Consider the following 27,427-nt stretch of genomic DNA (forward strand, 5'->3'; position numbering starts at 1 on the left):
TGATGATCATTCCTGTACGGTTGTGGAAAATACGATTCTTGATGATACCCTGGGAAAGCGGGGAAGTTCTACTGGTTTCCTTATATATAATAATAATAATCACAAAGAAAGCTGTGTAGGACAATCACGACCTTTAACTGTGTTTTAAGTCTTGGTATGTTGTTAGAAATACACGTAAAATCACGAGAACTACCGTTCTCATAGCCAGAGGCAATTTTGATCTGGTTTCAGTCCCTCCGAAGGGATTGAAAAAAAACTTTAGTAATATGCCCAGATGTAACGCACAAGCAAAGGGGAAACAGCAAAAGGGAATAATAAAGCCATATAAAAGGCGAATCAGCAGACATAGACGTATAAAACAAGTAAAAAATGCTCCGAAGAAACGAGTTTTCTGTACAGTGTATAAAATTCTGCATTAAACTTTCAGCTGCGGTGGTGGCCTGTGTTGTTGGTACCTATATCGGTGCCAGAAGTAAGATTATGGCTAACTTTAACCTTAAATAAAATAAAAACTGCTGAGGCTCGAGGGCTGCAATTTGGTATGTTTGATGATCGGAGGGTGGATGATCACCACACCCATTTACAGCCCTCTAGTTTCAGTAGTTTTTAAGATCTGAGGGCGGACAGAAAAAGTGCGGATGGACAGAAAAAACCGGCACAATAGTTTTCTCTTACGGAAAGCTAAAAAACCGAAACAGCCTAGGGAGTCAGAAAACTGAGGCGTTGGCGCATTACTCTTTCAAATAGGCTCCTTAAGGTAACGCAGCACTAACGCTCATTCTAGTGCTGCACCCTGCAGGCGTTCTATCAACTTTCTAAGAGCATTCCCATTGACGGTATGCTAAAGAATACAACGTAATTGTTCTTGCAAACGTAGATAAACCCGATCATTTTCTCCCGGTAATATGTGTTCAGGAGAATGTCTGAAGTCTTGTAGGGATATAGCTCAACCGTGTTCTAGGGTACGATTTCATCTGGTCTAAGATAAACACGCAAGGTAAAGCGCACACTGACGGTAGACCTACAGACGATGCTCAAGGTGGTTTAACTCTGTTCCAAGTTTGGCTGAAATCCTTTCAACCGTGTAAGAGGAGTTGCGATGACAAAGTAAGCGTAACAGACACATCGATGAACAGACAGTGAGACAAAAGTAAAAGACTTTAGCGTCAAACCCACCGTAACTCGATCTGCCGTTAGCTAGACTAATAGTATTTACCTTGCCATAGAGGGTACTAATTGTTCTACAAAGTAATGATAATATCTCATTCTTATTCATAATTTAGTATTCTAAAAAAATGAAAGGGAAACACATTTAGCATATTACAGCTAACGTCACTAGAAGGCCTACTTATTTTCGTGCAAATTTGTTGACTCCTATCAAAGAAGTATTATGTATAGATTTTTGTATGAATCCTTGGCTACTAAGGAAAGACTAAAGATATTGAATATTGCTGATAATAATTTCTGCAATAAATGTACGGAAAATGAAAATCATCTACATGTTGTTTATTTTTGTAAATATGTTAAAAAATTTGGAAGTGGTTCCAGAATTTGATTGACGAAGTATGTGATATAAAAGTTCAGTATCCAATAAAAGTATTGATGTTGGATTTCGATTATAAAGAAAAGAAGAAGAAAAATACATTAAGTATACTTATTATTGAGTATGTAAATTGTATGTGGTATAGTAGAAAAGAGGTGTTACCAAGTCAAATAATTTCAATATTAAAATGTAAAATAAAGTACACAAAATGGGTATTATCAAATGCATATGAACTTGAAAAACATTTCACAAGTAAATACGTGAATAATATTTGAATTCATGAAATTAATGCACTTCCATTCCAAATTTTTCCTATTTATGTTATATTGTTGAATTTTTATGAAAATTTGTGCATATTAAATTAATGTTATTTGTAATAATATTTGAAATTATGAAATATACTCCATTTCAAATATCTTTCTTATTATGTTATATTGTTGATATAATTGTTATGAAAACTTTGTATAAAATTAATTGATATTTGTAATGAAATTTTAATAAAAAAAAAAAGAAGGCCTACTTATGTAAAATACAAGATCCTTCACATTCTCAATCTTTTACATACTACGTATGCTTACACGCCTCATTATGACCCATTACTAGTTGCACGAGACCGCTTAGGTTCGTTGCAATTTTCATTAAAGCTCGTTTAATTTGTTTACGAGGCAAGGGCGTTCACTTCACGCTCATCCCGCCTTTGTTTATCGGGCTTAGGGACTAGCGTGAGTGTACAACCTCTCATGGAGTTAATTGTAGCTAAAAGGAATTTTAAATAACTATTAAGGAATTATCATAGAAGTAGAATAATGACGATCAACGAATTTATATAAAATAACAGATATACGTGCGTCTCACAGTACATCCTTAATCTTTAAATACGTAGGAAAACAAGCAATGTACAAAGTACACGGTTAAACGAGAATAATAGGCTATAGGTTAATCGGTCTAGTCTTCAGAGAGTGTTAACTTCTAAAGCCTCAGCCCAATAATTTATAAAAAAAAAATATATAAACAGACATTGTTCTGTACAAATTCTGTCAGGAGATATAGCTTTCTGTCCATATCAAGCACTTGTTTGATAAAGAAGAGGCGCGGCAAAGGGAGGAAAGTAAAAAAAAAAAGAAAGAAAGAAATACAACAGTGGTATTCAACACGAAAGAAAAGATAGACTGCCCTTCAAAGTGCAAATGATGAGCCTAAAATTGACAGGAATTTTCCAATGAAATAAATACATAATACAAAATATAAAACATTCTATAAGACTGCAAATGATAAGTCAAGCAGCCGTTTACATATCTTGCTGATCCTTGCGAACAAAGCGGCGCGCGTCCAGCTGCATAAACATCTCTTCATTTGTTTCTCCTGTTCTGTTTACCTTTTACGTATCACGTCCCGCTGATAAGAGGCGTTTTCATAAAGATCTAAAGTCACGATATAGCAACAACAAGCACTTGAGAAGAAAACCGTGCATGGACAAGCATATCTCTTAGCATGTGAGGAAAAATAGAAAAAGTTTAATTTAAGTGCGTGTAATCATTCTTGTCTCAGTGAGGTGTATTGATAAGAGAGCGTTGGAGGTAGTGTTTATGTGCTAATCCCATTGTTACGTTCTCAGAAGTTACTCCCAAAAGCACTTAACCTAACTCATTCCAATTTTACATCATCAGACTAGCAAACTCTTCCTCTGTCCCCGACACTAACCAAATTTTCAAAATGCCCACTCCATCGAGAAACGGCTGCATTCCCTTCAGGTACTATTACTTCATTTGCACCTTGTATTGAGAGATTCATTTGTTCATTGACGTTCCTCTTTGCATTTACTTTCCTCCGGTACAACTTGTGCTACTGAAGTCCAAGTTTACCCTCACCTTCTGCTTTTGTAAACATACACATGATCTCTTCTCTCATGCAGGTGTGTCTCACATTATCTCAAGTTTTCCTACGCTAAACCTCACGCACACACGCACACACGCACACACACACACCCACACCCACATACACACACACACAGACAAGCACGCACATAGGCATATAAACATTTACTTGAATCAAACCAGTGAACCCAACAATGTGATACAAAAAAGAAAGTTATCTGAATTGTAAATGAAAGAGTGAATGGGCTTGTGTCCTTCTTCCCTCTCTTTAAATACTTCATTTATTTAATAACGTCTATTACCGAAGGGCCGTGTGCAAGGTCCTAAGTGACACTAAAAAGAGGTCTCCTAATGCGAGATCCTGGAGTCCTAGTAAATACCGCAGAAGGATGTCCTGCCTTCTAGGTCTAGTGCAGCTAGCACCACAAAATAGCTTGACACTTCATCTTGAAAATCAGTGCTTGGGAACTTTCCAGAAAGTTGCGAAGAGTCTGGCGCGAGTAGCAATGAGCCACAATGACACCCGAGAAGTCGAAAGAGTGAGAGAGTTTTCTAATAAAAGATGCCGATGGAATAGGCACCATAATGTCAGCATCTAGTCCAAAGTTCGGCAGTAGAGGGGGAGAAGCGGGTAGGATATGAAAAAGTGAAATTGAGAGAAAACGTAATAAAGATAGAGAGATCATTTTATTGTTAAAAGGAGAAAAGAAGGAAGAAGGGTAAAAGAGAGCAAATGGTTTAGAAAGAGAGAGAGAGAGAGAGAGAGAGAGAGAGAGAGAGAGAGAGAGAGAGAGAGAGAGAGAGAGAGAGAGAGAGAGAGTTGAAAGTTATTCCAGGTTTCTTACACAATAAAACTCAGATCTTGTAATCTGCAAAACAAGTAGCACTTGTTTTATGAATATGTTTGTCTCTTCCTGGTAACCATGACAGTATAACTTTGGAAATAAAATATGAAGTGAGTATAAAATACGTTTAAATTATCAGTGTTAGTTAAGTTACCATTGAGATGACGATATCTCATAAGCATGTCTAACTGACACTAAATTCCTTTCTAAAAAGAACGTTTCACGAATTCCAAAGGTATATGTTTTGAGATTTCGTAAAAAAAAAAAAAAAAGCCTCAATTATTGAGTATCTGAAGCTTTCTGTGAATAATATCTTCCTAAGTCCTTTTGTAACGCAGTGTGTCACTGACCTGCAGGTTCTGTAACTGAATGCATCAATCAAGGCATCATAAAATGAAGACGTTATTACAGTAATTATTACTCTGGTGAAACAAAGTTTTATTAGAAACGTAGTCGGATACTAGATTCACGAATGATATACTGAATTAAGAATCGCATCCGTTCTGAGAGCCACTTAGTTTTATAGATTGACGCAAAAGGAAAATCTTAAATTTGATGAAAAAAGTCGTGTGTAAACTATGTAACAGGAACGGCGCTACATTTTTCCTAATATAAATAACGTGAACCAAAAGTTGACCAGTTGAAAAACTAAAGGTCGAACACCTTTGTAATAACCACCAAGATGGCGGGTGGTGTCGGTTACCATGGTAACCCTGATCCACGGGATCCCTCTATACTTCTTTTCAGTCTATGCTAATATTTCTATAAAAACCTATTATAATAAAAACATAAATAATTTTAAAGCTGTAAAATAATACTAAGATATTGAACAAGTCACGTCAAACATTTTGGAGAGGTTTACGTTTCAAATATTATTGGAACCAAAACTTAAACATTGTCATTACGGAACCCTTCTGTTCATTATCAGTGTAAATTTAGAACAATAATTAGCTTAAAAATAGTATTATATATACTAATAACAAAACATACTTACTGTAAAATGACAGTTCATCAGCGGAAGTTATATTGTGATGATCTCACTCACAGATACCTGCTCGCGATTAGACGCCTACGAGTTGATCTGTTGGTGTCGTTTGGTTTTACAATAATGTCAACAGCTGCTTGGAGGGGTGACGAGTAGAAGTATACTATACCTGCTAATTATTACTAAGAAGTCCCGATGATAAAATAATAATTTTTGGAGAGAGAAGACTGCTATTAGGCACCGTAAAATATAATACATAACTTGTACTTGAATGCCAGCCGAGGTCTACTGCTCTTAGAAATGCGATCATAGATTGTATAAATAATAAATTTATAAAATGCTTCTTGAATATTTCTAAAAGTCATGACATATCTAAAAATTCTTCAAATAAAATCTATTTGTTATACTTTCATGCAAGAGACCGACTTCGGTGGCAATTGTCGATCATACGATGGAACGTTGCCAAGTTGTTATCAGTTAGCGGTGGTGGTGGACGCCCTTGCGAAGATTACTTCGAATAAACATCTTCTAATTCGGGTTCCTCATGCGTCGTTCATTATGATTCTTCTAGAAATTAATAATAGAATCCTCGAGGAAACTCTTACCGTCAAGATTAGGAATTCGTTAAACGGGTGAGTCTCAGTTTGGGGTGACGTTTTCGAAAGATGATAAAACCGGTCTCGTGCAACTGTCAAAATCCTCCTCCTCCTCATCCTCCTGTCTTATTTGCACCGCCTTTTATGTCCCCCGCTTTACCTTCATGGCATTCGCCGGTCGTATCCAGGATGCGGGAAGTTTTCAAGTTTCTTTTGTAGGTGGCATGGCCCCACCAAAATGGCCCGGGTACGAGAAGGGGCTTAATAAAATGCAGGCTGCCGTAATCGGTCCATCGGCCTGATGTCGAAGTGTTTGGGTATCGTAGGCCTAAGCTACTCGACATGTAACCTACCGTAGGTTTCGGCGGCATGCTTAACCGTATCTACGTTCACTCTATAAACATTTTTGGTCGATAATTTATATTTGGCCGACCTATAATGGCAATCAGATGGTGTCGAAGTTGATGTCGACTATGCCTAAACCTACGTAAACAACCACTAAGCCAACCCATCAGTTGAGGTGAGGCTACGTTATTTTAAAGCTAGGTCAGTTGGGTTGATTAAACCATCAAAAAATATATTCGAAAACCACTTTGTGGCTTTTTGTCCGTGCCTGAGGCCAGTGGGTGTCATCCTAACCTACATTTTCAAACTGAGTGACTTTAAACATGGGCTTATGTACTCCATAGGTCTAATTAGTGCAGAGACCTCATGAAGGCTAGGTAAAAGTGCAGCCAAGATTATAATAGGCTAAAAATTGCATCGTGCTGAATTTATTCATGTTAATGGGCATTTAGGCTAGTAAGGCCTAGGCCCATTCGTCAGGGTGAATTTAAGAATTAGGCCTAGGTGCTATGCTTAGGCTATCATGCATAAAAGTCTATCAACTAGGCTATAGAAAATTACTACAAGTCTTTATGTATAGTATTATCCATGTATAACATTTCTTGAAGTTAAGAGCTCCAATTTTGAAGGCTTAGCCTTTTCTATTTAGCCTGAACTATCAAGTACTTTCAAGGGATTGTCAGGCCACACCTTCATGTGGGTAGCCTACAGGCAGTGCAGGCAGTATCATCAAAAGAAGGTAAAGAAATTGATGAAAAAGAAGGTAAAGAAGTCGATGAAAAATATAGACTGCTGTTAATAGAAATCAAGAAAGAGGAAGTCTTTTATAGATTTTTACCTGATTTTGCCTTGGTCTCTTGTGGTATTCTCATTGACTAACTAATTAAAAAAAGTTTGATATCCGGCAAGGTTAGCTTAAGGTGACCGCATAATTTTGACTAGGCCTAGACTCGTCCTGTGCTCGTGGCAGGTTAGGTATGTCATGGAACTATGATAGCTTAGGTAAGGATTGTTATACTAGTGTGTAAATAAATTTAGATGTTTCATCGACTTTAGCCTTTGTTAATTTATCTCTTTTTCTTATAACTGGGCTCTTTCTGTATTGCCAATTTACTTCTGTTACTTCTTTTGAATGAACAATATTCTTTGGAAGCTTGGATTTCAAGTCAATGGCCCCTGTAGGCTTATTCCATATGAATAGGTTTCATCTTTTGAAAAATAATAATAAATAGGTTCTGTAATGCACGCTTAAATGACCTCTATGAAGTTGGAAAACTAAAAGCATTATGATCAGTAGCTGGAGTAGGAAAAACTATTCAGCTTAGCATGAAACAAGAACAAGAAAATCCAGTTGATAGTAGTACAGAAAACGCAGAAAAATGTGTTGTGAAATATAAATTTCTATGTTTCTGGCTCTTTAGGGAATAGAGATCAAATATGAATGTGTGCCGCATTCACCTTGATAAAATAGCATCAACAGTATTTAGAATAACAGATGAAAACAAATGTATCCAGCACCATTATCATTAGATGTGGAGAATACATCAGTAGCATGTTAATGTTAGCATAAAAACCTCAGGACTTTTCAGTCTATCAAAGGTGGTGATTAAAATTGGCATGACTGATGTGAAGTCACCCAGGAGAATAAAAAATGGAAATTATGGATAATCAAGTGGGAAATATGGTTCCAAAATTAGAGGACAGAAACTATGCGGACGAAATACTTTAGTTTGAAAGTCAGCCGACCCAACCGTGAGTTTCTGAAAAGAAGAAAAACTGTTACATGAAGTATTCCAGTTGAATGTAAAAATCAGGAAAAGGTGGATGCTCAAAGTACTCAGGGGAAGTTTCCAAGGAAAAATCTTCTGTATGTACAAGCTGCAAAGAAACATTTTGACAGAAACCTTGAAAGAAATAAACATTAGGAGAAACCTTTTGCAGGCATGATCGTTCACCATATTGTAAAATGTGATTCTTAAATTCAAAAGGCTCTTTATGTCAGTAGTGACAAAGTCAGTTAAAAAGTGTATGTATGACATGGCAGATATCACGTGCTGATCTGCTTTTACTGTCAGATGTGGCCATGTTGAAATTAACGATAGTGTTTGGCTATTGAGCGAAGAACTATGAAACTAAAAATATCCTCTAAATTTTTTCAAGAGTATCAACTGTATGGGACAACAATGTCATATTATTGCACATAGTTGCAGAGCTTTGTGAAGATAACTGCAGATAACTGCAAATACTGATTGTGGTATAAATGTTTGTTGTGAATTGTCAGTTAATGTTGCAAAACAAGATGAGCAAATATTTGGGCCTATTGAGAAAAGGTATTAAGATTTCAGGTAGTACAGTTAATAAGAATTTCTTGTTTGTTTATTATAATGGATATTGAGGGCTTGACAATAATATGGAATAAATGATTTGATAGAATTTTCCTGCAAAAATGTTTGCATGAAAAATATGTTCAACTCCTGCAGAGCATCTTTGGCACAGTAGGATCAGATAAACCTACAGTAGTAACAGCAACAGAAATATGGAACCATATGTCAAAGGAGTTGATGAAGCATTATCCTGCTAGTTTTATAAATTGCATTATGTATAGGCTATGTATATACAGTTTTTATTTTTTGTGTGCACTACACAGAGTCCATGGATAGTAACTTCATTTTACCATTAAAAAAAGCCCTAAACAAGAAAATGCCAAGTTAAGCACTGCCCTTTTACAGTATAGGTAAAAAATATAATTGTTAGATGAAATACTGCATTGCTGTCATTTTTGACAGGCCATATACTCTGTATTTTGTGTACAGTACTCGGTTTTTAAATTCTTGGCACATTTTATCAAAGAAGATACTGTGCAGGGCCACACCTCTTGAGATTGTTTTTTCTGATTCAGCAGTCAGAAATATGGGTGCTTTTAGTTTCGCTTTGAATATGAAAGCTTTGTTGCTGGACTTACTTCTTATGGTAATATATTGGACAATCTAGGGGCAATTTTTTCAAATGCTCTGACAAGTGCCAGGTCATCTGACAAAACTTATAAATCAGTCAGTTCAAATGCTCTGAAGCCGACCTGCAAGTTGCACCAAGGTTCCTGTACCCTAGAAAGCTTAGCACAATGCCTCAGTGGTATAACTGTTTTTGGATATTAGTACTTCAACATCTGTCTAATATATCCTGAAATGTTAAGAAATATCTCAGTACTGTATAATTCTTTCCCTGATTAGTGACCAGGGAAATTCCTTGAGTACAGTTGTTAGTGACCAGTGAAATTCCTTGAGCACAGTTGGTATTCTTTCTTGTGGTCGTAGACCCTTAATTATTCACAGTATTTTGCATTTTCTTCATTTGGTAATTAGGTAGAACAAAGTCTAACCCACCAGTGATAATTGTGAATGAACATTTTCACTTATACAACTTACCCGGTAGTTACATATAGCTGTCGTCTTTGACGTCACGGCAGTATTCAAATTTCGCGCTAGCGCTATCGTTACAAAGGTGATCCCTCTACCCCGCCCTCTATCGTATCGGGAACCGTCCCCAAGAACACTTCATTAGTTTTTGCCGTGCAACCGGTAATACGGTTCTGCTGCTGGTAGTATTTCTCAACAATTCGAACTTCTAATTCCTTTTTGGTGAAGTACTCGGTTTGTTGTTTTTGCTGGCGCTAGTTATTGCTTGAGAGTTATTATTAGTTGGACTATTATGTCTGATTCTGGTTCTAGTGGTATCGGTTTTGCAGCAAAGGCTGCAAAACCAGGCTTGTTAAGCTTAGTCTAGATCCGCACACTTCGTGCTTTTCATGCAGGGGCAAAAATGTTCTGCTGATTTGACTTGTAACGAGTGTGAACTTCTAACTTTGTCTGACTGGAGTGCTTTGGGAAGTACATGAAGAAGCTAGAAAGAGATAGGATTAGGAAGGCCTCTTCTAGGTCTTGAGGTCAGGAGGTAGTCAAGAGGTTTTTGTAAATCCTATTATTCCTGCTCCCCTGTAGTTCCTGTAGTTTTACCTACCCGGACACCGTTTCTCCCAATCCCGATACCGTGTCAGTCCTTAATGCGTTTATGTCTTCCATGCAGAAAATGGGGACAATTTGCAGCGGTTAGTAGACCGCAGTGATAATCTGAGTGTTGTGCCTTGTGTAAGTGTTGTGGAGGAGGTAGCTTCTCGGCCCATTCACGCTCCCAGGTCTAGGCCCCTGTCAGGCTCCCAGGTTCCAGGGAGAAGGCATGCCGAAAGCCGAAAGGAGGTGAGTGGGACCTGCTCCCGAGTAGTTGCCCCCTCAAGCAGTCCTGTTGCCGCTTCCCAGGCTGCTGGCCTCACCACCGAAAAGGTGAGGAGCGGAGAGTGTCGAGTGGATCCAGTTGGAGTTCCTCCCGCCTAGAGGTTGGCGTTTTGCGACTCTTCTAGACCTTTGAAGAGGTCTCGTCTGCTTTCTCCATTGAAGATTCCTAAGAAGAAGGCTCTTCTGGAGGATCCTTCCCCCTCCTGTAGCTTTTGGCAGAACCGGAGAGGCTTTCTTCGTCGGACTCGTCTCATTCGTTATCGGCGGATCCTCCCTGTCAGACGACATCTGATAGGCCTGCTCCTTTGGCGCCAGCGACTCCTGTGACTCCTGTTCCTGTGGCGCCTGCTCCAGCATTCGATGGACCTCAACAGCTTGTGATTGACGGAATTAACGCCCGTTTGGACTCGATTTTACAACTTTTGTCTAAAAATCAAGTCTCTTCTTTGGCTCCTCCTCGATGCCAGCGGCGCCACCACATCGCCTCGTTCTATCGCCCGGTAGCGCCGCCACCGCTTGCGCCTCCGTTGGCGCCACCTTTGGCTGCTGTGCCGATTGCGCCTCCTTTGGCGCCTCCTGTGATACCAGTGGCGCCCGCCTCGGCGACTATGTCTGCCGCTCGGTAGCGCCTCGCTTGCGCCTTCATTGACGCCTCCTGTCGTTGTGGTAATGACGGCTCCGCCTTTGGCGCCACCTTCGTTGCTGTATCAACTGCGCCTCCTTTGGCGCCTCCGATGGCTCCTCAACAGGCTCAATCTCTTTCGGTGACACAGCAAGAATATGTCACTAGCCTTCCAGCCCCGCTCGTGTAACTCAAGTCTCAGTTCAAGGAGACTTGGATGAAGATGTTGTCCAGCTGGACTTATCCCCAATTTCTGACGAACTCCTCTCGGGCTTAGAGGAGCAGTGTAAGGAGGAGAAGTCTCCATAACTCTCTTCCTACAAGAAGCTCTTGAAGTTCTTTATTGAGAACTTCCTGATTCGTTCTCGCCTGCGGCTCCTCCGTCTCCTGGGTCCCAGTACAAGAGGGACAAGGCTTCTGTTTCTTCTTCGGACTTTACCAAACTTGTCCTGTCCGTCTCGGCGAAGAAAGGCCTTAAGAAGATGGATGCTTGGCTGGCCGAGAAGAGGGAAATGGAAAGAACGTCTTCTGTCTTCCCCCTCCTCGTCGTTCCTTCCGTAACCGGAGTTGGTATGAGACGGGAAATGTTTTCCCTGGGTGTGGCTGCCTCCGCACAGGGGACTTCTCCAGTCTCATGGATGCCAGTAGGAGGACCGCACTTAATTCTCGCGAAGGTCTTCTTTACGTCCTCCGAACTGGATCAAGTTTTCAAGAGCGTATTTGGACTCTTGAAATTGTGAGCTTCCTGGACTGGGCGATTTGCAGGCCTTAGCCAGGAAGATTAAGGATTTTAATCTTCCTTCCGAGCTCTTGGATGATGTGGTAGGAGTAGTGGATTGCATGGATAGGGGCATCTGCGACAGTGCAGTAGAACTGGCCTCTTTATTTACGACAGGGGTTCTCAAAAAGAGGCAACTTTGGTGCTCCTTCCTAGCAAAAGGTGTTTCTTCAAGCCAGAAGTCGGCTCTCTTGTTTTCTCCTTTAAACAAGGCTCATCTGTTTCCGCAAGAGTTGGTTGCTGCAATTTCCCAGGCATTAGCCCAGAAGTCAACCCAGGATCTTTTGTCGCAGTCTGCCAAGAAAGCGAAGAGACCTGTGCTTTCTACCGCTTCTGTGCGCGGTGTTTCGTCCCCCGCTTTCTCGTATGGACAGTATAAAGGAAGACCCTCTAAACGTGTTTTTGGCAGGGCCAGAGGAAAAGGCAAAGCCACGCCTAGAACCTCGACGGCCCCAGAGAAGAAATGAACCTTTGTCCTCCATTCAGCTGTAGGAGCCAGACTGCAAAGGTTCTGGCAAGAGTGGCAACAGATCTCGGCAGACCCTTGGGCGATCCAAGTTTTAAAAGAAGGATATGCCATCCCCTTCCTTTCCAAACCTCCTTTAGTGGAGGCTCCGGTTTCTTTACAGGCGTACTCGCACAACTCCGCGAAACTAGACTCCCTTCGCTCAGAAGTCCGAGCCATGCTGGAGAAGGAAGCGATAGAACAGCTTCATGCCCCTCTATCTCCAGGTTTCTACAATCGTCTGTTCCTGGTTACGAAAGCATCAGGGGATGGAGACCCGTCCTGGGCGTGGAGTGCGTTGAATGTCTTCATTCAGAAGACAAAATTCTCCATGGAGACAACTCAGTCGGTCTTGGCGTCTTTACATCAGGGGATTGGATGGTTTCGATAGACCTCCAAGACGCTTATTTTCACGTCGATACATCCAGCTTCAAGGAAGTTCCTGAGGTTCGTCTTGAGGGACAGGTTTATCAGTTCCGTTCCTCTGCTTCGGTCTGTCGACAGCCCATGCAAGTTTTCACAAGGATCCTGTTGTCAGTAGCCAGACATCTTCACCTGGAAGGAATTCGAGTTTCCATGTACCTCGACGATTGGCTGCTCAAAGCTGCTTCGAGGAGAGCTGTTTGGAGGACCTATCAAAGACTCTTCAGTTAACGAAGTCTCTAGGCCTCATTATCAACGAAGAAGTCTTGCCTTACTCCCAGTCAGCAGATTGTCTATTTGGGAGTGAGTCTGGACTCTCAGACTTTTCAGGCTTTTCTGTCCAACCAACGGATAGCCTCATGCCTGCAGAAGATAGACGACTTTCTGCAGAGGAAGATTTGTTCCTTGAACGAATGGATGAGCCTCGTGGGAACCTTAACTTCAGTGGAGAAGTTTGTAAAACTGGGGCGCTTAAACCTGAGACCACTGCAGTTTTACCTGCAAGAGAAGTGGCCCAGGAAACAGTTCCCGGACTCCTTCACATTCGCCATTTCGGAAAAGATAAAGGAGTGCCTCCGTTGGTGGAGGTCAGAAGGAAGGCTGTCACAAGGACTTCCTCTTCAGCTTCCGAACCCAGACCTAACTCTTTTTCCGGCGCCTCGGACAAGGGCTGGGGAGCGACTATGGGGACAAAAGAAGTTTCAGGGCCAGTGGCAAAGAGAAGAGAAAACTGGCATATCAATCGAAAGAACTAAAAGCGGTTCACTTAGCCCTGTTAGCCTTTCAAAAAGAAGTGGAAGGCAAATGCGTCTTGGTCCAGGCGGACAACACGACCGCTCTGGCATACATTCGGAAACAGGGGGCACTCACTCGTGGTCCCTCTGAGACCTCGAGGAGCTTCTAGTTTGGACGGAGGAGATCGGGACCAGACTAGTAACGAGATTTATCAAAGGGGAGAAAAATGTAGCAGCGGACCTTCTCAGCAGAAAGAACCAGGTCCTATCCAACGAGTGGACTTTACATCCCCTAGTTTGCAAGGAGCTTTGGAAGATATGGGGACGCCCGCTCATAGATCTTTTTGCAACCGACAAAACGACTCGGCTGCCCCTTTACTGCTCTCCAGTTCCAGACAACAAAGCGGTTTCGTGGATGCAATGTTCATGGACTGGTCGGACCTGGACCTGTATGCCTTTCCCCCGTTCAAGATCCTGCGGCAGGTAATCTCGAAGTTCTCAAGCCATCGAAACGTAAGGATGACTCTGGTGGCTCCATTCTGGCCGTCCAGGGAGTGGTTCCCGGACCTTCTAAACCTACTGTCAGACTTTCCGAGACTTCTGCCAGAGAGACCAGATTTACTCAGACAGCCGCACTTTCAGAGGTTCCACCAAAACTTGTCCGCTCTTCATCTTGTCGCCTGCAGACTGTCAGGAGACTCATCAGAAAGAGAGGCTTTTCAAGAGAGGCTTCGGAAGCTATCGCGAAGCCAAGAAGAGAATCCTCCGACAATGTTTACCAGGCGAAGTGGACACAGTTTAGGTCCTGGTGTCGAAGAGAAGGCGTGTCTTCTTCTTCGACGTCTATAGCCCAGATGGCGATTTTCTCTTGTTCCTCCACAGAGAAAAAAAGCTTGCTGTACCTACCATTAAAGGGTATAGAGCCATGTTAGCTTCGGTCTTTTCGACATAGGGGTCTTGAAGTGTCTTTGAGTCAAGACCTTTCAGATCTGATTAGATCATTTAATACGTCAAAGAGAGACCAGAAGAGACCAGTGGCGTGGAATCTTGACGTAGTGCTGAGATGGTTCGGTCTCAGTCCTTTGAACCGATGGCGAATATCTCCTTGAAGGATCTCACGAAAAGACTCTTTTTTTGGTAGCTCTGGCTACGACCAGGAGAGTAAGTGAGCTACATGCGATTGACAAGAGAGTAGGCTTTGCTAAGGGGAAGGCAGTATGTATGTCTACTCTTGGTTTCTTAGCCAAGAACGAAGACCCGTCTAGACCTTGGCCAAGAGAGTTTGAAATTAAGGACCTTTCCCAATTGGTCGGTCCCGAAGAACCCGAAAGGTACCTCTGCCCTGTGAGAGCTCTCAAGTTCTACGTTCAGAGAACGAAGAAGCTCAGAGGTCCCAATGACCACCTCTGGTGCTCGGTTAGAGATCCTTCTAGGCCTCTCTCTAAGAATGCCCTTTCTTTCTTTTTGAGAAGCCTGATAAAAGAAGCTCATGAGCAGTGTGCTGACTCGGAGATGAGTATTCTTAAGGTAAAAGCGCACGAGATTAGAGCGGTTTCGACTTCTGTAGCCTTTAGCAGAAACTTATCTGTGAAGGACTTGGTTAAGTCCACCTTTTGGAGATGCAAGTCAGTGTTTGCATCGCATTATTTAGTGGACGTGCAAACTGTTTTTCGAAGAGTGCAGTGCGCTGGGGCCCTTTATTGCGACTGACACGGTGTTGGGGAGGGTGAAAAGGAGTCCGCTCCTTAACTAACATTTTCACCTTGGTGTTGGGGTTGTTGTTTTTGAAGGTTGCCTGGAGATACATGATGTGTTAGTATCTTCCAGTTTTTAATCTTTGGTATTGGTTTTATGGTAATGTTAGGTGATCCCTCGTTTTGTTGTTCGTTGTACTGCGCCTGATCAAGGGCATCAGACTTGTCCGTGCGCAGCCATGTTCTCTCTGGCAGGTACTGTTTTTTTATTGTGTCCGACACACGGATCCCTTATATCCTCTCGGCACAATATAAAGGCCAACAGACTACAGAGGCAGTAACCACTGAGTCAGCTACCTTTAAAGGTAAGGAACCTATGTCTAACTTGTTGCAAGTAGATAATTCCAAGAATTTTATTAGCTGCCAGGGCCCCACCTCCTCAAGGTGCCAATCAGCTATATGTAACTACCGGGTAAGTTGTATAAGTGAAAATGAAATTTTTATGATAAAATAACGTTTCACTTATACTTACCGGTAGTTACATAATCATAACCCTCCCTCCTCCCCTCACCTGGGCAGTTGGGCAAAAACTTATGAAGTGTTCTTGGGGCGGTTCCCGATACCCGATAGAGGCGGGGTAGAGGATCACCTTTGTAACGATAAGCGCTAGCGCGAAATTTGAATACTGCCGTGGCGTCAAAGACGACAGCTATATGTAACTACCGGGTAAGTATAAGTGAAACGTTATTTTATCATAAAAATTTCATTTTAATAGTATGCTTGTTTAGGTATTTCTTCAAGAATGCAGTTTTTTTAGTGATATCCTACCACTCTCACTACTTTTTTAAGGGGCACACTGACCACTGAATTTTGAGGAATTATTGAATTTTAGTTATTAACTGTTATCAACTGTTTTATGTCTTAAACATAACCTGAAGTGTTAATACTAAAAAAATTTTTTAGATTAGTTTATTGACAGTTTTGTTCATCGCTTGTATGGCACTGTGAACCACAAATTGTAAAAAAAAAAAACTTATTAAAATGTCTGTATGACTCTAAGTCTGGTTAGGTGGAAGGAGCTATACACTGTTTTGGACTGTTTCATGTGTAATTAAACATATCTTCATGATATATTGCTAAAAAAGTGTTTCGGTTGGTTCATGTATAATTTTGTTCATCACTTGTATGGCACTGTGAACAACAAATTGTAAAAAATCATGTAAAAGCATCCACAAAATTTATTTAAAAATACTTTTGTTCATGACACTTACCTGCCAGATATATATATAGCTGTATTTCTCCGAAATCCGACAGAATTTCAAAACTCGCGGCACACGCAGTGTGGCCAGGTGGTTAGTACTCATTCCCGCCGCTGGGAGGCGGGAATCGGGAACCATTCCCATTTTCTATTCAGATTTTCTCTGTCGCCGGTACTGTTAACATCTGGATTTCGTTAACTTGCTTATTCCCACTTAAGTATTCTCTTGACTTTTGGTTTTGATTCTTGGACTGTGGATTGGCACACGCTTTTTCTGGATTGTTGTGGATTTTGCTTATGACCTCTCTTTAACTATGTCTGGTTCTAGTTCTGCTAGTTTCCGTGTATGTTGTATGAGTGATTGTAAGGTGAGGCTACCCGAAAGCTTGGTGGAGACCCTCACTCTGTTTGTTTGAGTGTAGGGGCATGTTTGTCTTATAGATGATCGATGTAAGGAGTGTGAACCTTTATCGGATGCGAGCTGGAAGTCTTATGATTCGTATGTTCGCAAGTTGGAGCGTGACAGGGTTAGGAGGTCTTCCTCCAGGAGTGTGTGCAAGAGTCAGGTTATTTCCTCTCCTGATAATCCCAACGTAGTTGATGTTGCACCTGTCCCTGTGGTTTTGCCCTTCGGGCCCTGATATTGTGTCTGTGGAGGGTTCGGCCCTGGCGCAGATCATGAGTTCTATCCGTGCGCTCGAGAACAAAGTGACATCTCTCCAAAGTGCTGTGAAGTGTAGTGCTCCCCAGTGTTGTGGAGGGGCGTCAGATCGGCCCCATAATGCTTCTAGGCCTGGACCGCTGTCAGACTCCCAGGACTCAGGGAGAAGGCATGTCGAAAGCCGCAAGAGAAGGTTCACGGGGCTTCCCACCGATCTGGCGTCCCTTCGGCAGTTCCTGTTGTCGCTTCCCAGGCTGCCAGAGATCGTGCTTAGTGCGCGCATTCTCAAGGACTGCTTTTAGTCCTCCGGCGTCCTCCCGCGCAAGGGGTGGAATTCTCGTAAGGACTCGTCCTCTCAAGAGGAGTTGTGTTCAAGAGGGCGCTGCTTGTCAGTCTTCTTCGTCGGCTAGTTATTTTGATGCCTTTCCACCGCAGAAGAAGTCTAGGATTTCGTCTGATGAGGATGTTTCGGGCGCCCCAGCCGCTCTATGGAAGAACTTTTCTTGCTCCTGTGAGGAAGAAGAAGGCGTCCCCTAAGCCCATCGTCTTCCCATAGGATTGTCTCTCCTCCCAGACAGGATTCTTCACCTTCTAAGAAGTTTTTGTTGGAGATGCAGCGACAGTTGTCTTCTCTTATTGCAGAGAAGGACTCTGCTCCTCGTCGTCGCAAGGACTTGACTTTGCCTGTCAAGAGATCAAGGAAGTCTCCTTCTCCTGCTCCGCGTTAAATCGTCTCCTTCTCCTGTGTCGTCGCCTTGTCGCCCTGTTAGCTCTCTTGCTCCTCGTCGTGGCGCCTCGTCAACAGGGCGCTTCCGAGCTTCTTCCGTGGCGGCCGGTCGCCGCTCTTCAGGGCGCTTCTGTTCAGGGCGCTCAACGGGGGCGCTCTTCCGGTTTTTAGGCGTGGCGCCTGTGACGGCGCTCTTCAGGGCGCTCTCCAAGGCGCTCCGCTGGGCGTTCGCTTGGTTGCTCTTCAGGGCGTTCCGGGCATTCTGTTTCTTCTGAGAAAGAAGATCCCTTCTTGATTGGACCTCAAGGCCTTACGTTCCCTAAAGTGTTGGGTGACTCGGTTGCTTCTCCGGCTGTGGCGGGAGAGGTTTCTGCCGATCGGATCCTGCTGAAGTCGAGCTCGTCTGCTTCCTCTTCTTGGACTACCAAGTTTTAACCAGCTTGCTTAAGGACTTGTTCGGGGACAAGTTTAAGCCTTCGGCTCCTCTTTCTCCTCCTTCTCAGCTAGCTTCCTCCAAAGCTAGGAGAGCTCCTGGTTTTGAAGATGACTTCTTCGTTGGCGACCAAGAGGGCTTTCAAGAAAGTCAACATGTGGATGGAGGAACGGAAGTCCCATGGCAAGACCTCTTTCGCTGTGCCTCCGTCTAAGCTTTCAGGCAAGGCTGGTATGTGGTATGAGACGGGAGAAGATCTCAGCCCTAGAGTTCCTTCCTCTTCTCAAGGGGATTTTACCAGTCTTGTCGACGCCTCCCGTAGGTCTCATCTGCCTACTGCTAAGGTTTCTTGGACCTTGTCAGAGACCGACCATCATCTCAAAGGTCTCTTCCGCACCATGGAGGTGTTTAATTTCTTGGACTGGTGCTTGGGAGCCTTAGATCTTAAGCTTGAAGCTCGGACTCTATTACTTTGGGGAGCTCTCTGAGTGTCCTTAACTGTATGGACAAGGCAGTTAGGGATGGATCTGAAGAGCTGGCGTCTCACTTTAGTGCGGGCCTCTTAAAGAAGAGGGCCTTGTTTGTGACTTCACTGCTAAGTCTGTCTCCCCTTCGCAAAGGGCAGAATTATTGTTCGCTCCTTGTCCAACCATCTGTTTCCCCAGTCCTTGATTCGGGACATTTCCGCTAGTCTTAAGGAGAAGGCCACGCAAGACCTGTTGGCTCATTCTTCTAGACGTCCTCCAGCTCCTTCTTCTTCTTCGTCTGCTTCAGTTTTGTCCACCAGGAAGAAGAAGCCCTTTCGTGGAGGAACTTCTTCCTCTAGATCGTCTCCATGGAGGAAGAGGTTTCACCAGAGGAGCGGCCCCCTCTAAACCTAGGGGAAAAAAGTGACTTCTTTCACCTCCAGACACCTGTAGGAGCCAGGCTTTTTTATTTTGCGGAAGCCTGGAGAACACGAGGGGCGGACGCATGGTCTCTAACTGTCTTAGAGAAAGGTTACAAGATCCCCTTTCTCATGTTTCCTCCCCTTTGCACGTCGCCCAGGGATCTGTCGCCGTCTTACCACCGAGAGAAGCAACAGATTCTTTTGGACCTCCTGGAGCAGTTGTTAGAAAAAAGAGCCGTGGAACAAGTTCTGAAGTTGGATTCTCCGGGGTTCTACAACAGGCTTTTCTTAGTCCCGAAACAGTCGGGAGAGTGGAGACCGGTCCTAGATGTAAGCGTCTTGAATCGTTTTATTTCAAAGGACAGATTCAAGATGGAAACGCCTCAGTCGGTTCTAGGGGCCTTAAGACCAGGGGACTGGATGGTCTCTCTGGACTTACAAGATCGCGTACTTCCATGTTCCCATTCATCCTCAATCAAGGAAGTACCTGAGATTTGTGCTGGGGGACGAGTCTTCCAGTTCAGAGCTCTCTGCTTGGTTTGTGCACCGCTCCCATGATCTTCACGGTGATCATGAAAAACGTTATGCGAGTGGCTTCACCTGGCGGGTGTTAGTGTGTCATTCTACCTGGACGACTGGCTCATACGAGCCTCTTCTCGGGAGAAGTGTCTGGAGGACCTGACTTTCACACTGAATTTGTGAAGTCCCTGGGACTTCTTGTGAACCAAGAAAAGTCCCATCTGATCCCGACGCAGTCCATCGTCTATCTGGGGATTCAGATGGATTCAGTGGCTTTTCGAGCTTTTCCATCCCGAACGGCAACGGCTTTGCTTAAGCAAAGTTTCGTCCTTTCTAGGGAAAGAAACATGCTCGGTGAGGGAATGGATGAGTTTGCTGGGGACCATTTCCTCGCTGGAGAAGTTTGTTTCCTGGGAGGCTCCATCTCAGACCTCTCCAGTTTTCTTGGCGGAGAACTGGAGGGACAAGGAGAATCTGGAAGAGATTTTGACGATATCTCCTTCTGTCAAGGATCATCTGAAGTGGTGGTTCGACCCCTTGAAGCTTGCAGAAGGGTTTCTCTTAAGCCTTCAGAGCCCGACCTAGTGTTGTTTTTCCGGCGCGTCCAGGGAAGGATGGGGAGCAACACTAGGAGGGGAGGAAGTGTCAGGCACCTGGAGGGGGAACAGGTATCCTGGCACATAAATCTCAAGGAATTGGGTGCTATCTTTCTGGCTCTTCAATTCTTGAAGCCCAAGTTGCAGGCAGAATTGTCCAGGTCAATTCGGACAATACCACAGCTCTAGCGTACCTCAAAAAACAGGGGGGGTTCGATCTGCGTTCCCTGTTCATCCTTGCGAGGAGATCCTGCTCTGGACTCATGCTCGAAGGGTCACTATTCTCACGAGGTTCATTGCGGGAGTGGAGAATATTCGAGCAGACCTTCTCAGTCGGCAAAATCAGCTGCTACCGACCGAGTGGACTCTTCACAAGGAGGTATGTTTAGAGTTGTGGAGAATTTGGGGACGTCCTCTAGTGGACCTCTTTGCCACGTCCAGGACGGCAAGACTTCCCCTTTATTGCTCTCCTGTCCTAGACCCAGGAGCGTTAGCCATAGACGCCCTCCTCTGGGACTGGAAAGGACTCGACCTTTACGCTTTCCCTCCCTTCAAGATCCTGGGAGAAGTGATAAGGAAGTTTGCAACGTCAGAAGGAGCAAGGATGACTCTAATAGCCCCCTTCTGGCCAGCAGCGGATTGGTTTCCAGAGACCCTGTCCTTCCTAGTGGACTTTCCAAGAACGCTTCCATTGAGGGTGGACCTTCTCAAGCAGCCGCATTTCAAGAGGTTCCACCAAAACCTCTCCGCTCTGAGTCTGACTGCGTTCAGACTATCTCAAAGTTGGCCAGAGCAAGAGGCTTTTCGAGATCTGTGGCAAAGGCCATCGCCAATGCCAGGAGACCTTCTTCGAATGCGGTCTACCAGTACAAGTGGTCTGTTTTTAGAAGATGGTGCAGGAGTAAAGGAGTTTCCTCAACCCACGACCTCTGTACCACAAATAGCTGACTTCCTTTTTTATCTTAGGCATAAGAATAAACTGGCAGTCTCGACTATTAAGGGCTATAGAAGTATGTTATCGGCAGTTTTTAGGCACAGAGGCCTGGACTTGTGCGATAACAAGGATCTTCACGATCTATTAAGATCCTTGAGACTGTCAAAATTCCTCAACTCAGGACACCTTCTTGGAATCTGGATGTTGTCCTGAAGTTTCTTATGTCTAGTAATTTTGAACCTCTGTCTTGGCTTCCCTCATAAACGTGATGAGGAAAGCTGTCTTCCTAACGGCTCTGGCGACAGCTAAGAGGATCAGTGAAGTGCAGGCTATTAGCAAACATATTGGCTTTAGGGGTCCTAATGCTGTATGCTCCCTAAATCCCTTGTTCTTAGCCAAGAACGAGAATCCTTCAAACCCTTGGCCCAAATCTTTTGAAATCAAAGGTTTGACGGAAATACTCGGGCAAGAGTCAGAAAGAGTCTTGTGTCCTGTCAGGGCTCTTAAGTTCTACTTAGCCAAGACCAAGAATACTAGAGGCTCATCGGACAATCTGTGGTGTTCGGTGAAGAGACCTGATCTTCCCATGTCCAAGAATGCCTTAGCATTCTTTTTTAAGAAGTGTTATTCGAGAGGCTCATTCCTCCTGCCTAGAAGGTGACATGAGACTTCTGAAAGTAAAAGCTCATGAAGTTAGAGCTATCCTTTGACTTGATGGCTTTCAAAAGAATATGTCTCTGAATGATATTCTTGGTGCTACCTTCTGGAGAAGTAATTCAGTGTTAAACCGCATTACTTGCGGGATGTGAAGACGACATTTGAAGACTGCTCTTAAGCTGGGACCGTGCGTTTCCGCAGACACTATGTTGGGAGAAGAAGGCAATACTCATCCTATCCTTTAGGGGTTAGGTAGTATTTTAATCTTGTTGTTGTCTATTTCTGGTTGTTGGGTGGCCATTGAGGTGGACATCCCAATTTTTTAGCCTATGCTAGGTTCTTTTACCTTAGATAGGGCGGTCAGGTGGTTGGTCGTTGCTCCTTCTCCTCTCTGTATGGTAACATGATCTAGTCCTATTGTGGTCACGCCCCCTTGGACAGGTCATCTGGATCTCTCCAGCTTTATAGGTCCCTACCTTGCTGGAGACTCTGGATTAGCAGAAGCAGGCTTGGGTGACAGATAACCTCGAAGTCAGCTATGCTAACAGGTAAGGAACCAAGGCGTCATTCGCCTACATTTATTTGTTTCCTAAATCCTATTCTGTCTCTTCCCACCTCCTACGGTGGGATTCAGCTATATATATATCTGGCAGGTAAGTGTCATGAACAAAATGATATTTTAATGATAAAATAAGGTTTGTTCATACTTACCTGGCAGATATATATACTTTAGTGCCCTCCGCCTCCCCTCTTGAGACAGTGGCACTAGAAAATCTGAATAGAAAATGGGAATGGTTCCGATTCCGCCTCCCAGCGGCGGGAATGAGTACTAACCACCTGGCCACACTGCGTGTGCCGCGAGTTTTGAAATTCTGTCGGATTTCGGAGAAATACAGCTATATATATATCTGCCAGGTAAGTATGAACAAACCTTATTTTATCATTAAAATATCATTTTCACCCTCTAAACTCCTTCCACTTCCGCCCACCGGCATCCGGTGGGGCTGGGTCTCCCGCCAATTATATCAGCGTTCCAAACAAAGTTTGAAAAAATATATCTCGGACGTGCCGAAATTTAAGAGATTAAAGCTTTTACAGTATTTTGGTAAGTATAATGAAACTTCATTTTATCCTAAAAATGTCATTTCTCTCTAGCGGTAGTATTGGAGAGAAAATGGGTTACACAGACACTCCTCTACTTACGAACTTTCAAAGAAATGAACATCCGTGCTTGTAAATTCAATTGCTGTTCGGAGCGCTCTGGGCCGTGACCCGCAAGGCCAAATTTTGTTGTGAAGGCCTGCCTTGGCTGCGTTACAATTTCTGCTCCTACCCACGCTGGACAGCACCGTAGCTGATGCCACTGTGCATCCCAGTTTCTTTGTACCTACGCTAGTGCTAAGATTTCATCTCCAGTGTAGCGATTCATTTGTGTTTTTATTGTGAAATATTTACTGCATCCATTAATGTATCATGACAAATGGCAACTGCAAGGACACTGATGAAAGTGGAAACTAAAGTGGCTATAGTAAAGAAGTTAGAAAGTGGTAAAAAAATGGTTGATGTACAGTAAACCCCCTGTATTTGCGTTCTCACGATTCGCAGACTCACGTATTCGCGGATTTCTCTGTGGAACGTATCTACCCATTATTCGTGGAAAATTCGCCCATTCGCAGTATTTTTCACTGAGAAATATTCACTAATTACTGTATTTTCATATTTTCATGACTAAATGCACTTTTTTGACAAAGCTATTAAAATATTCAGTTATAAGCATTTTTAGAGGGTTTTTCTTGTGTTTAAACTATCAAAATAGGCAGTTCTAAGTGCTTTTAGAGGCATTTTAGGTATTTGTGGATTTTAGCTATTCGCGGGGGGATGCGGTACGCATCCCCCGTGAATATGGGGGGTTTACTGTAGCGTGCCATTATAAGCTGAGTCGCTCAACCATTTGCACAATTTTGAAGAACAAAGATAAAATTATGCTGTCAGTGCAGTCAACAATTATAAGTAAGAGACGGGGGAGGGTGGTAGAAGAAATGAAAAAACTTATAGGTACAGTATCTGGATGGAACACCAGAGACAAAGGTCTGTACCGCTTAGCCTCATGCTGATTTGGGAAAAGGCTAAAAGCCTTTTTGATGACTTGAGGTGCTAAAGATAAAATATTTGCTGCAAGTCATATATGGTTTCATCGCTTCAAAAAACAAACCAACTTGCATCACGTGTCGGTAAGCAGTGAGGTAGCGATCGCTTACAAAGCAGCAGCCGAAAAATTTCCTGAGACACTCAAGGAAATCATAGATAAGGGAGGTTATACCCCTTAGCAAATTTTTAATATAGATAAGACAGGCCTTTTTGGGAAAAATGCCAGATAGAACATACATCAGCAGTGAAGAGAAGACGATGCCAGGATTTAAGGCTGCGAAGCATAGGCTAATGTTACTGCTGGGTGGTAATTGTTCAGGAGACATGAAGCTGAAACGTCTCTTTGTGTATCAGGCAGCAAACCCACAGGCACTGAAAAATATCACAAAAAGTTCTCTACCCCTAATCTGGATGGCCAATTAGAAAGCCTGGGTGACTCTTGCTGTATTTGAGGACTAGTTTTCCATCACTTTATCCCCGAAGTCAAGCTGTACTGCAAAGAGGATAACATTCCATTTAAGATTCTCTTAATTTTGGACAATACCCCTGGTCACCCACCGCACTTAGATGATTTCCATCCGGATGTTCAAGTTGTTTATTTACCACCTAACCAACTTCACTCATTCAGCCAATGGATCAGGGCTTAATAGCAAATTTTAAAAAGTACTGCACTCCCCGCACATGTAGGCAAGTGTTAAAGGAGATAAATGATGCAGATGTGACTTTATGTGACTTCTGGAAGGGTTACAACATTTACAGTCGTGTAAAGAACGATGCTGCATGGCGTGAAAAGTGAGATCAACATGAATGGAATATGGAAGGCCTTATGCCCACAGTTTGTACTGTAAATGACTTCAGAGGGTTTAATCAAGAAGAGGAGGAAAAGGGAATTGTTAACAGTCCTGTTAACATAAGTGAAACGTTAAACCTTGACATAGGGGGAGAGGACTTTCAAGAGCTGTTTAACAGTCATTCAAGGAAGTTGACGAATGAGGATTTGATGGAACTGTAAGAACAGCAAAAACAGAAGAACATGAAGAAGAAGAAGAAGAAGAACTTGTTCCCACAAACAAGTTTGAAACAAAATTGATGGCCGAGGGGTTATCTCTTCTAGAAAAAGTGTTGACTATTTTTGAGAATCAGGATCCCAATGTTGAGAGATTCTCAAAAGTAACAATAATAGCCAATAATGCTTTCCAGTGTTATCGTATCATTTATGATGAAAAGAAAAGAAAAACATTGCAAAATTTCATAGACAAATCCTTTAAACCCGTGCCTTTAGCCTCAAGAGCCTCAACACCTCCAGTGACTGCTTCCTCTCCAAATGAAGAGGAAGGTGATGAAGAAATCCTTGCCGAAGAAAGCAAAAACGAAGGAGACATTGACGACCTGCCACCCCTGCATTAATTCCACACCGCCCTCCCCCTCATCATCCATCACGACAAGCCTACGGCACCAGTTTCAAAGGTAAGAAAACTGGACAAGTACTTTACATTTCCTGTATTATGATAATTTGTTTAACGTTAGGTCATATATATCATTTGTGTAGATAAAATACTCTATAAAATACAGTAACAGTACTAGTATTGGGTTTTAGTAAAAAAAAAACATAAATAGTACTGTACATATTGACTTTGCATTTACAAAGTTGAACTTACGAACAAATTGAACTTATGAACAGCCATTCGGAATGTAACCCGTTCGTAAGTAGAGGAGCGTCTGTGTAAAGACTTTGCGTATATGAAGTTGAACTTATCAACAAAATGAACTTATGAACAGCCGTTGGAACGTAACTCATTCGTAAGTAGAGGAGCGTCTGTATAAAGACTTTGATATGAAGTTGAACTTATGAACAGCCGTTCGGAACATAACTCATTCGTAAGTAGAGGAGCGTCTGTATAAGACTTTGCATATATGAAGTTGAACTTACGAGCAAAATGAACTTATGAACAGCCATTCGGAACGTAACTTGTTCTTAAGTAGAGGAGCATCTGTGTAATGATATAGGGATATATTGCTCAAGATCTGATCGTCTCAGAATTCTCTTGAAAGTATGAAATAAAAATTTTATTTATTTTTTTTTCTGTTTCTCAAAACTTACTTTTTCAAAACTGAATGCTTATTTCTCCAAGAAGACTGAACCAAATTCAGTGAAACTTTTACAGGGTGTAGTATAACTATATATCTTTATTTTGTCATCAGGAAATTCACTTTTCTAGGCAGCTTTTAATTTTGCAAATTAGTTTTGAAAAGTGAGGTCATGATTTTTTTCAACTGAAAAGCAAATGAACTTAAGAGGTGAAATTTCTAAATTCCCCATGAGAGAATTTTCAGTATTAGTTATAGAATAAGTGGTAAAAATTTGAAGCAAATCCCGTCAATCATAGGTAGAAACAGTCATTTACTTGATAATGGGACCTTATGGCGTCGGCGCTCCCCTCTAAATTGATCATTCAAAGAAAGAATAGATGCTGTTTTGTATCATTCCACACAATTTACTGAAGTCTGTGCTTATGCTTGAAACATCTTTAGGGACTTTTGACCGGATGTCAATTGAGAATGGAGGTGCAGGGCAGGCAGGGGTTTGGGGAATGAAAGATGAGAAATTGGTGGTGGAAAAGGTGTGAGTGATAGGTTAGGCAGAGACTTTTGACAGGATGGGGATTGAGAGTGGAGGCCCAGCCTCACCCTTTTTCTTCACAGTCACCCATTTTCTGCAGAGTCAGACATTCTGTCCTGTTTTCATTCATTTCAAGGTGTTTCATTTCCATCCAGTTCATGCCACCCATGACCTTATGCAGTTCCCCTGCTTGAGGTCAGGGAAATATTGTATTGTCAAAAAAAGTGAAAGTGTTCAATGTTTCAGGAGTAAGTGCAACAGTTGAGTTGTGTAAATGCAAAACACGACTGGATCCAGCACACATCCTTGTGGAACTCATCTTTTCAGAAACTTTTTAAAAAGTTATACCTGTTAGTACACCACATGTTTTATTTTCAAGATAGTTTTCCTGATATATCAGTGCATCACTATGTATTATCATTAAGTCCAGATCCTTTAGCAACAAACCATGCACTGTAGTTCAGAAGCAGCACTAACATCCAGCAAAATTAGGATGCCACACTTTTCTGCATCAATCAGTTAATAGAAGAAAGTCATTAACAACTGAACATCAGGTTTTTTTTTTTTTTTTATAGTATGGCTGCCTGTATGCAGATTGTTTGTGTGGCAAAACCACCTTTGTCATATTCTGATGCTTTAATAATTGATCTAAAATTACATTCTCAACATCCTAGATAAAAAGGTCAAATTTGGTTTTGGCCAATGTGAACAGACATATCAAGTAAACCTTTTATACAAAGTGTGCTTGCTGG

At 42.6% G+C, this 27,427-nt stretch overlaps 1 protein-coding gene across 4 annotated transcripts in view; it reads left to right on the top strand.

The window, feature by feature from the left end:
* The first annotated feature begins 3,241 nt into the window (after positions 1–3,241).
* The window catches only part of Arpc2 (Actin-related protein 2/3 complex, subunit 2), a 66,432-nt gene continuing 42,246 nt past the window's right edge, over positions 3,242–27,427 (top strand). The window contains exon 1 of one of the 4 annotated variants that reach the window (XM_067120981.1): positions 3,242–3,294. In XM_067120981.1, the coding sequence (XP_066977082.1) occupies positions 3,257–3,294 (38 nt within the window). In that variant the 5' untranslated portion in view covers positions 3,242–3,256. Of the gene's footprint in view, positions 3,295–5,687; positions 5,880–23,730; positions 25,523–27,427 lie in introns of those variants that run through there. The other 3 variants (XM_067120979.1, XM_067120978.1, XM_067120980.1) reach the window with 3 other exon arrangements.

The sequence above is a fragment of the Macrobrachium rosenbergii genome, chromosome 19 (assembly GCF_040412425.1).
Source record: "Macrobrachium rosenbergii isolate ZJJX-2024 chromosome 19, ASM4041242v1, whole genome shotgun sequence".
Taxonomy (NCBI): domain Eukaryota; kingdom Metazoa; phylum Arthropoda; class Malacostraca; order Decapoda; family Palaemonidae; genus Macrobrachium; species Macrobrachium rosenbergii.